The sequence below is a fragment of the Gigantopelta aegis genome, chromosome 3 (assembly GCF_016097555.1).
Source record: "Gigantopelta aegis isolate Gae_Host chromosome 3, Gae_host_genome, whole genome shotgun sequence".
Taxonomy (NCBI): Eukaryota; Metazoa; Mollusca; class Gastropoda; order Neomphalida; family Peltospiridae; genus Gigantopelta; species Gigantopelta aegis.
The window spans coordinates 16,170,588-16,182,757 of NC_054701.1; the positions used below are offsets into that span (position 1 = coordinate 16,170,588).

The window sequence follows — 12,170 nt, forward strand, 5'->3', positions numbered from 1 at the left end:
GATATCATTACTCCTCAAACTTAATCATGTTCATGGGTGCAATTCCTCTCAGTCTCTTGCCTCTAATTCTGATTATTTTGAGAAGTGCGATTTTCGTCTCCTCTGCATTTTGAGGAGTGTCATTTCCACTCCCCTCGTAAGCATTTTGAGGAGTGCGATTTTTAGCATTCCTGGGTTTTTCAAAAACAAAGGTCTGATTTTAAAGTGCTTATCTGCAAACGCAAAACCTTTTTTTGTTATCGTTTTCGTGTATAAGTGGTTTTGCAAAAGAATCTTGATCCATGCCTGTTTACTGGATAAATTTAGTTTTTTAACTGAACAGAATGTCAAGAGATGGATTAATGGTGGTTAGCTTGTTGGTTAGTGTTGATAATGGCGATGATACAATTTGTTTTTTCTTTCAAGTTCAAATGTGCTGCATAGAATGAGCTTGATGTTTTATTGAAAGATTGCTGTTTTCACTGTAGGGTGTTGTCAAGAAAACCGGTAACTGATGCTATGATAAGAACTGTAACATCAGTGACCATGATACAGGGTGGAATCAAGGTATGTATTAATTGCTATCTTAATCTATAGTCAGCATACTGACATGGTCACCTATCTTATTACTTACACTTATAGTCAGCATACTGACATGGTCCCCTATTTTATTACACTTATAGTCAGCATATTCACATGGTCACCTATCTTATTACTTACACTTATAGTCGGCATACTCACATGGTCACCTATCTTATTACACTTATAGTCAGCATACTCACATGGTCACCTATCTTATTACTTACACTTATAGTCGGCATACTCACATGGTCACCTATCTTATTACTTACACTTATAGTCGGCATACTGACATGGTCACCTATCTTATTACTTACACTTATAGTCAGCATACTGACATGGTCACCTATCTTATTACACTTATAGTCAGCATACTCACATGGTCACCTATCTTATTACTTACACTTATAGTCAGCATACTGACATGGTCACCTATCTTATTACACTCATAGTCAGCATAATGACATGGTCCCCTATCTTATTACGCTTATAGTCAACATACTGACATGGTCCCCTATCTTATTACTTACACTTATAGTCAGCATACTGACATGGTTACCTATCTTATTACTTACACTTATAATCAGCATACTGACATGGTCACCTATCTTATTACTTACACTTATGGTCAGCATACTGACATGGTCACCTATCTTATTACTTACACTTATAGTCAGCATACTGACATGGTCCCCTATCTTATTACACTTATAGTCCGCATACTGACATGGTCACCTATCTTATTACACTTATAGTCAGCATACTGACATGGTCACCTATCTTATTACACTTATAGTCAGCATACTGACATGGTCACCTATCTTATTACACTTATAGTCCGCATACTGACATGGTCACCTATCTTATTACACTTATAGTCAGCATACTCACATGGTCACCTATCTTATTACACTTATAGTCAGCATACTCACATGGACACCTATCTTATTACTTACACTTATAGTCAGCATACTCACATGGTCACCTATCTTATTACACTCATAGTCAGCATAATGACATGGTCCCCTATCTTATTACGCTTATAGTCAGCATACTGACGTGGTCACCTATCTTATTACTTACACTTATGGTCAGCATACTGACATGGTCACCTATCTTATTACTTACACTTATAGTCAACATAATGACATGGTCCCCTATCTTATTACTTACACTTATAGTCAGCATACTGACATGGTTACCTATCTTATTACTTACACTTATAGTCAGCATACTGACATGGTCCCCTATCTTATTACACTTATAGTCCGCATACTGACATGGTCACCTATCTTATTACACTTATAGTCAGCATACTGACATGGTCACCTATCTTATTACACTTATAGTCAGCATACTCACATGGTCACCTATCTTATTACACTTATAGTCAGCATACTCACATGGTCACCTATCTTATTACACTTATAGTCAGCATACTCACATGGTCACCTATCTTATTACTTACACTTATAGTCAGCATACTCACATGGTCACCTATCTTATTACACACTTATAGTCAGCATAATGACATGGTCACCTATCTTATTACACTTATAGTCAGCATACTGACATGGTCACCTATCTTATTATTACACTTATAGTCAGCATACTGACATGGTCACCTATCTTATTACAGCATACTGACATGGTCACCTATCTTATTACTTACACTTATAGTCAGCATACTGACATGGTCACCTATCTTATTACTTACACTTATAGTCAGCATACTGACATGGTCCCCTATCTTATTACTTACACTTATAGTCAGCATACTGACATGGTCACCTATCTATCTTATTACACTTATAGTCCGCATACTGACATGGTCACCTATCTTATTACACTTATAGTCCGCATACTGACATGGTCACCTATCTTATTACACTTATAGTCAGCATACTGACATGGTCACCTATCTTATTACACTTATAGTCAGCATACTGACATGGTCACCTATCTTATTACACTTATAGTCCGCATACTGACATGGTCACCTATCTTATTACACTTATAGTCAGCATACTGACATGGTCACCTATCTTATTACACTTATAGTCAGCATAATGACATGGTCCCCTATCTTATTACACTTATAGTCAGCATAATGACATGGTCCCCTATCTTATTACTTACACTTATAGTCAGCATACTGACATGGTCACCTATCTTATTACTTACACTTATAATCAGCATACTGACATGGTTACCTATCTTATTACTTACACTTATAATCAGCATACTGACATGGTCACCTATCTTATTACACTTATAGTCAGCATACTGACGTGGTCACCTATCTTATTACTTACACTTATGGTCAGCATACTGACATGGTCACCTATCTTATTACTTACACTTATAATCAGCATACTGACATGGTCCCCTATCTTATTACTTACACTTATAGTCAACATAATGACATGGTCACCTATCTTATTACTTACACTTATAGTCAGCATACTGACATGGTCACCTATCTTATTACTTACACTTATAATCAGCATACTGACATGGTCCCCTATCTTATTACACTTATAGTCAGCATACTCACATGGTCACCTATCTTATTACAGTCAGCATACTGACATGGTCCCCTATCTTATTACTTACACTTATAGTCAGCATACTGACATGGTCCCCTATCTTATTACACTTATAGTCAGCATACTGACATGGTCCCCTATCTTATTACACTTATAGTCAGCATACTGACATGGTCACCTATCTTATTACACTTATAGTCAGCATAATGACATGGTCCCCTATCTTATTACACTTATAGTCAGCATAATGACATGGTCCCCTATCTTATTACTTACACTTATAGTCAGCATACTGACATGGTCACCTATCTTATTACTTACACTTATAATCAGCATACTGACATGGTTACCTATCTTATTACTTACACTTATAATCAGCATACTGACATGGTCACCTATCTTATTACACTTATAGTCAGCATACTGACGTGGTCACCTATCTTATTACTTACACTTATGGTCAGCATACTGACATGGTCACCTATCTTATTACACTTATGGTCAGCATACTGACATGGTCACCTATCTGATTACTTACACTTATGGTCAGCATACTGACATGGTCACCTATCTTATTACTTACACTTATAATCAGCATACTGACATGGTCCCCTATCTTATTACTTACACTTATAGTCAGCATAATGACATGGTCACCTATCTTATTACTTACACTTATAGTCAGCATACTGACATGGTCACCTATCTTATTACTTACACTTATAATCAGCATACTGACATGGTCCCCTATCTTATTACACTTATAGTCAGCATACTCACATGGTCACCTATCTTATTACAGTCAGCATACTGACATGGTCCCCTATCTTATTACTTACACTTATAGTCAGCATACTGACATGGTCCCCTATCTTATTACACTTATAGTCAGCATACTGACATGGTCCCCTATCTTATTACTTACATTTATAGTCAGCATACTGACATGGTCCCCTATCTTATTACACTTATAGTCAGCATACTCACATGGTCACCTATCTTATTACACTTATAGTCAGTATACTGACATGGTCACCCATCTTATTACTTACACTTATAATCAGCATACTGACATGGTCCCCTATCTTATTACACTTATAGTCAGCATACTCACATGGTCACCTATCTTATTACACTTATAGTCAGCATACTGACATGGTCACCTATCTTATTACAGTCAGCATACTGACATGGTCCCCTATCTTATTACTTACACTTATAGTCAGCATACTGACATGGTCCCCTATCTTATTACACTTATAGTCAGCATACTCACATGGTCACCTATCTTATTACACTTATAGTCAGCATACTGACATGGTCACCTATCTTATTATACTTATAGTCAGCATACTGACATGGTCACTTTGACTCTAAAAAATACATACATATTATGTACTTAGTTATTTCACTTTGTTGAGCTGGGCACATTTACCATCATGATGATGCCTGTTTATAATCTTATGGTTGACCTATGACTGTAGCCTTGTAAATGCCTACATATGGCTGACCTGTGACTGTAGCCTTGTAAATGCCTACATATGGTTGACCTGTGACTGTAGCCTTGTAAATGCCTACATATGGCTGACCTGTGACTGTAGCCTTGTAAATGCCTACATATGGCTGACCTGTGACTGTAGCCTTGTAAATGCCTACATATGGCTGACCTGTGACTGTAGCCTTGTAAATGCCTACATATGGCTGACCTGTGACTGTAGCCTTGTAAATGCCTACATATGGTTGACCTGTGACTGTAGCCTTGTAAATGCCTACATATGGCTGACCTGTGACTGTAGCCTTGTAAATGCCTACATATGGCTGACCTGTGACTGTAGCCTTGTAAATGCCTACATATGGCTGACCTGTGACTGTAGCCTTGTAAATGCCTACATATGGCTGACCTGACTGTAGCCTTGTAAATGCCCACATATGGTTGACCTGTGACTGTAGCCTTGTAAATGCCTACATATGGCTGACCTGTGACTGTAGCCTTGTAAATGCCCATACATATGGTTGACCTGTGACTGTAGCCTTGTAAATGCCTACATATGGCTGACCTGTGACTGTAGCCTTGTAAATGCCTACATATGGCTGACCTGTGACTGTAGCCTTGTAAATGCCTACATATGGCTGACCTGTGACTGTAGCCTTGTAAATGCCTACATATGGCTGACCTGTGACTGTAGCCTTGTAAATGCCTACATATGGCTGACCTGTGACTGTAGCCTTGTAAATGCCTACATATGGTTGACCTGTGACTGTAGCCTTGTAAATGCCTACATATGGTTGACCTGTGACTGTAGCCTTGTAAATGCCTACATATGGCTGACCTGTGACTGTAGCCTTGTAAATGCCTACATATGGCTGACCTGTGACTGTAGCCTTGTAAATGCCTACATATGGCTGACCTGTGACCTTTGTTAGCCTTTTTATAATGCAACATGGTTGACCTGAGACTAACCAGTCTTGAAATTGCTTACGTATGACTGACTTGTGATGATGTCATAGATGGAAGAGTTGGTGCGAGTCAACATGTGCGCCTTTGACAGGCGTGTCCTACAACAGCTTGTTCTGAATGTTCATGTAAAACCCTAAGACAAGACAATGACTTGTGACTCTTTTGTTTAGCCTGTTTATGATGACATGTTGACCCGTTCTAGCATGTTTATGATTAAACTTCAGCAGGACTCTCACCTGAAACAATTTTGTTTTAGCCAGTTCTCATTTTTAGATATGTAGAGTATTTCTTTGAAAATTGTTAAAAAGTGGCCAATTTCAATAAACATTTATTAGCCAGTATTATTTTTAAATGTTGTAAGTACTTTATTAACAAAAATAGAAATTAGCTAATTTGACAATAGGAAGGGTGAACCCTGTGAACTTAAGTATCTTTATGGTTACAAATGGTTCAGATATCTGTGATAGAAATATACAGAATGTTTTACTAGTCCACCAGACAAATACATCAAGAAATCTACTTGTCCACCAATATTTTCACTTGTCCAAATAAATGGTTTATTTTATTCAAGTATCAGGATGATGTTTGTGATTGCTAAAAATGAAACTGGACTGACAATTTTTGCTTGTCCACTGGACAACCAACGAGGCACATTTTGCTTGTCCGAATAGATTTTCACTTGTTGGGACAAACAGACAAGTGCTTATTTCGAACACAGGATATGTAGATTCATCATTCATTTCATATTTCTTTATCTCCATTTTCCAGGCTAATGTAGTCCCACCTGAAGCCTCTGCCATTGTTAATCATCGAATTCATCCCGCTCAGTCTGTTCAAGATGTAAGTACATGTTGTTTATTTTAACGAATCTGAACAACATTATATCTCAACTGCCAGTATATTGTAAAACATTATTGATAAATCTACCAAATGTTTGCATGTTTGTTAGCAAAGGAAGGTTTGTTTATAGGCCCCTCAACTTATTGCTTAAGAAGCAGGTTGCAGTAGCATGTACAATAATTTATGCAGATTGGGGGGGAGGGTCTAGACTAAGTGTGGTCAAGTCATACTCCCTTGGAAAATATATTTAAAAAAAAGATAATTCAACTTCTGAACATATGCATCAAGTATTCACTGGAATGCTCTCAGAATTTTAAAAAATTTATATTATTTTTAAAGTTATCTTTACAAAAGGTTTCTCACATGTTGATAAACTCTAGGCATGTTTTCCTGTTTTACAAAATGTGTTTATTTTCTGCCATTGAGGATTTTTGTATGGTGCCCACTGTTTGTGAACAGACTCGATGAATAATTTTAGGTTATAGACTATGACCGAAAGCTGATTGATGATGACCGAGTGAAGATAGAAATAATGGACGCCTTTGAATCATTGCCCCAGTCTCCGTTTGGTGACGACGACTTCGGTTATCAGATGGTGAAGAACAGTATCCGACAAGTGTGGCTAGGAGTGGTTGTAGCACCAGGTATAGCACACATACATTTAAAATAATAAAACCAATACAAGTGTGGTTGATATTTCAAATTTATATCTAAAGATTGTCTGTTATTTTGTTTACATTCATTGGAGTATGATTCATACTATGAAAAAAACAAATCTGCAGTCTTATGCAAACAATATGCAGATGATATTTTTTGGTTCATGCCCCAATGAATATAAAAGAAGTAACAGACAATCCTTGAAATACATGAAATGTGAAACCCCTCTAAACCGGACACCAATGGAACCAAGTGAAATGTTTTCAAGGGGGTCCGGTTTGGATAGTTATTATTCTGTACTGATATTTAACAAGTGATCATTAAAAACATCTGGTTATGAGGCAATTCGGGTTTGCAGAGTCTGACTTTGAGGGGTCTCACTGTATATGGGAAAACTATTGCAGGGATTCTAGACTATGGTAGCCCTACTCCCATGGCTAGTGATATTCAATGTTGTGCTAGTAAATAACTACTATTGCCATGCCCGACGGCTAGTGAAAACAAAATTGTCAAATGCTGCAGTTAAGTCTATTTTTTAAATATACATGTAAGCTCTATCTCCCTTTTTATGTGACATATCTGATTATTACTATTAATTAGTAAAATTATTTTAACTTAAAGTAAAGTAGGGCTAGTGAATTTTTTATTGTGGCTAGTAAATTTTTTAAATCACTGATCCCATAACTAGTGAATTTTATAAAAATATTAGAAGCCCTTTATTGGGATTTTTTTTTTATGATGATAAAAATTAATAACTACATTTTCTGATTTTCAATATGTTGAATATGATTAGTGTATATTTAATCATATCATTCATTATAATGAAAGTAACTATATCTTCAGATTTTCAGTGGTATGTATAGACCTGATCATATCATTCATGATTGCATATTTTTTCTTTTCAGCTACACTGATTGGCAACACAGACACACGTCACTATGTGGAGATGACAAAAAATATTTATCGTTTTTCTCCAACCTACATGTACCCGGAAGATATGGCTCGTTTCCATGGCGACAATGAAAGGATATCTGTGAAGGACTACGAAAAGGCCATAAACTTTTATTATCATTTAATATCAAATGCCAATAAGGAACTGGAACCATCTCATAAGCATGGAGAACTTTGATTTTTATTCTTTTATAGTAAACTTTTAAAACCTAATATAGTTAACTGTAAAATTAATTAATCAAAAGTGAATGTTGTATCCAATGTAGGCTTTAATTAACTGTAAACTTATATAACAGAAAGAAACAAACTTTCAAACCAGAATACCTCATTACCAATATGATGGTCTCACCAGTGCAAAGTTATTGTCCCATAATATATAATATAAATGTTACGTCATTCTGTCCTAGAAGAAAATTCACTGTATTACGGATACGGGTAAATCACTTATCACCAGCCATAACGAGAAGGTTTCTTTATCTCATGAGTGGAATGTCGAATCACAAGCGTATATCTCTGGTAGGAATTAGTTCTTGATCAAACACATTGGTGTGTGGAACAGTGGAATCACTCATGTCAGTAGCGAGTGGAGTAATAGATTCACTCACATCAGTAGCATGACTGACCTGATGATCATCAGTAACATTAACATTGGATATACTGTCCCAAGATGCACACTGAGCATCTAAGGTATTGTTTGGGTAAGGAGCCAAGTCTCTGAAAGAAACAGTTGATTCACGGCCATCCATATACCGCACATGGGCATAAGTTGGGCTAACCTCTTTCAGCTCGACTTGGTCAACCAGCGGATCATTCTTGCTTGATCGGACAAATCTAGAAGTAGGACTGGACCTGGGGTTGTCAGCCATGTTGGGATTGAAGTACCAAACGATGATCTTCGTTGGAAGCCAAAGAATCTCTCATGAGACGTTGTATTTGTGGATGTTGAGAGAAACGATCTGATTGAATGTAGCACATCTGGAAGCACACGTTCCCACTGGGAATCTGGCAGAATAGAAGATTTCAGTACAAGACAAACAGCCCTCCAAATGATACCATTGTACCTTTCAACCTGTCCATTCCCAATTGGATCATACAGAGTAGTTTTGCTTGTCACTATCCCTCCTTGTGATAAGTAGCTCTTAATCTCCAACAGAAAGGATGATCCACGATCAGAATAGATGTAGCTAGGCAATCCACACAAAGTGAATAACTGGTCGAGGTATTTGATTACAGTAGATGAGTGCATGTTTGGGCAGGGCAAATGGAAAACATGATAACTCGTCTATTACAGTCAGTATGTACACGTTGCGTGATGCTGACAGCAATGGCCCCTTTGAAGTCGATACTCGGTCGTTCCATGGGCTGTGTTGCTTTGACCAATGTATCAAGTGTTGGATGATAAACTGAGGTTTCTGTTCAGCACATATTTTGCAAATAGAGCATGTTCTCTTCACCTCCTCAGTCGAGAATGGTAAGTTCTTTGATCTTACAAAGTGCAACATTCGAGTCACACCTGATTGGCACAAGGCTTTATGAATGTCATCTAGGCTAGATGTTGATACTGAAGAAAGAAATGCACGAGTAAAACTGTCTGGAGCCACATTGTTCTTTCCAGGCCTATACTTCACAGTGTAGCAAAATGAAGCTAGTTCAATTCTCCAGTCTTGTATCTTGTTATTCTTGATTTTTAAAAGTTTCCTGTTGTCCAACATGAAGGCTACAGAGCGCTGATCCGTTACCAGTGTGAAATGGCAACCAGCCAGAAAATAGAGCCACTTGCGTACAGCTTCGATGATAGCTGTGGCCTCTTTTCTCTACGTGTGGGTAATGTAGTTCACTACCCTGCAGTGTTCTTGACGTGAATGCAACTGGCTGACCACCTGGGTTTAATGTCGCAGATATGGCAACTTCAGAAGCGTCACACTCAGCCACAAATGGGTGACTTTCATCTATGGATTGTAGGGCTGCTCCTTCTAGCATTCTCTTTGAGTATTTATAAAGCTTCAAGGGCAGTCTTACTTAATGGGAAGGCATTAGCACTCACCCATTTGCCTCGAATCCTGTGAACTTCCTATCAGCTTCTTGTATTGGAACTTGATGATACGCACTTTTTCAAGGAAATATTCTATATTTCTGAAAATTGGTTAAACCAAAATGTGTTCCAGTGTGAGACTTAATGATGTAAAAACCAATGAGCTACAAATAAACGTTTGAACCTGTGCAGTATATTAGCAGTAGGACTAGTTGTGTACAACTAGTTTGACGATCTTTTATGCATAACTTAAACATACATTCTTACAGGATTCTTTCAGGTTGTGGAAATCCTGAAGAGCCATGGAATTTGTAAATGTCATTTTCATGGTCTGAAAAGTTATGGAATTTTTAGTTGGATTATGGAAAATTGAAAATAAAATTTTTGCCATTTAAAATAATGAAAGAATTGATGCATTTATTACATCAAAACATTGTAATCTCATCATAATATGATGATGATTGCAGAAATATCTTTGAAAATGTTCAAAAAAGTAATGAAAACTACCTTTAAAAAGTCATGAAAAGTAGTGGAATTTTGTTGATAACAAAGTGTATGAATCCTGCTTTATGAATTATTCTCATTCTCTGAAGGTACCATAACAACATGTTTGACCAGGATTGATAATGACAGTGGACAAAATATTTGAAAAAATTAGCTTTTCAAAAAACATTTGACAGAATATGCAGTTTTCATGTATTGTGGAATGCATTAGTGTGCTTTGAAAAAAGTCCTAATATGCTGCAGGTTTTTCAGCACTGTTGGGATCAAGGACATTAAAAATTAAATAAGAAAAATTAAGAGCAGCTATAATCAGTGATCTTTTCTCCTTTGGATCTACCACTTATCAATTGATGAATAAATACATCTACATCTGTAACGTGGTACTTATTAGTTAAGTACAACTATAAAAACATAAGCGATTTGAAATTTCATGTCTGTTAAAATTGTTGTTACAATTTAACTGATTCATGCTTACGTCATTTTATTAATACCCATTAGTTTTATTTTTTTTATTTGACAATTTATATCTTTAATAGCTAGTATATTGAAATGAACATTGTACAGACTTCCTTTAATATAACATGTTATCATTAATACTAATTGTATGTGTGTATTTGAAATAATTTTGATTTGCTCAATAAAATATTCCAGTTGTTTATAGTTTATTATTGTTTTTAATATTTTTGAGTGTACTGACACATTATTAGTCCAACCAGAGGGGACTATAGGTTTCATCTCTGTCCCTGTCTGTCTGTCTGTCTGTCTGTCTGTCTGTCTGTCTGTCCATCCATCTACTCACATATAGTTTTCCGGATGTTTATTTCACAATGCCTTGAAATATTGAGCTGCAATTTTGTATATAGGTTTATCATGTACTGTTACATATCAAAAGAAAGAAATTTTTTATTTAACGACGCACTCAACACATTTTATTTACGGTTATATGGCGTCAGACATATGGTTAAGGACCACACAGATTTTGAGAGGAAACCCACTGTCGCCACTACATGGGCTACTCTTCCGATTAGCAGCAAGGGATCTTTTATTTGCGCTTCCCACAGGCAGGATAGCACAAACCATGGCCTTTGTTGAACCAGTTATGGATCACTGGTAAGTGCAAGTGGTTTACACCTACCCATTGAGCCTTGCGGAGCACTCACTCAGGGTTTGGAGTCGGTATCTGGATTGTCTCGACTGGGATCCGAACCCAGTACCTACCAGCCTGTAGACCGATGGCTTGCCACAACGCCACCGAGGCTGGTGTTACATATCAAGTTTGACTTTCATGGCGATTTACCCATTTTTGGGAGTTATGGCCCTTGAACTTTTAAATTTCTTTTCACAAAAAAAATATCCTTTTCAGTGCTACCCATCACTCACAAATTACCAGTGTATTTTGAATACGCATCTTGCTTAGCACTAAATAGGACTTATGTTTCTCTTACAAAAAATACTCGTACTAAATTGCTTCTGGCCAACATGTTATTTATTAAATATATTTATTGATGAATATGAAAAGGTTAAAAAACATCCAAAGATGCCAGAACTAAATTTGGTCTATGAAAAACCCAGAATATTTAATTAAAATTTATATTTAATTGATTTTAGTACTATAGTATGT

General features: G+C 36.7%; 2 protein-coding genes across 2 annotated transcripts in view; one reads left to right on the forward strand and one right to left on the reverse strand.

Moving 5' to 3' along the window:
- The window catches only part of LOC121367583 (N-fatty-acyl-amino acid synthase/hydrolase PM20D1.1-like), a 29,083-nt gene extending 17,881 nt beyond the window's left edge, over nt 1-11,202 (forward strand). The window contains exons 8-11 of the mRNA XM_041491853.1: nt 468-546; nt 6,334-6,405; nt 6,884-7,049; nt 7,968-11,202. Coding sequence (XP_041347787.1) covers nt 468-546; nt 6,334-6,405; nt 6,884-7,049; nt 7,968-8,191 — 541 coding nt within the window. The 3' untranslated portion in view covers nt 8,192-11,202. The remainder of the gene's footprint in view (nt 1-467; nt 547-6,333; nt 6,406-6,883; nt 7,050-7,967) is intronic.
- On the reverse strand, nt 8,221-11,199 carry LOC121367584. Its single transcript, XM_041491854.1, has 3 exons — nt 9,712-11,199; nt 9,301-9,659; nt 8,221-9,176 (listed from the first exon to the last, which is right to left on the reverse strand). The coding sequence occupies exons 1-3, from the start codon at nt 9,991-9,993 to the stop codon at nt 8,795-8,797; spliced, it is 1,023 nt and encodes a 340-aa protein (XP_041347788.1). The 5' UTR covers nt 9,994-11,199; the 3' UTR covers nt 8,221-8,794.
- Nucleotides 11,203-12,170: the final 968 nt, after the last annotated feature.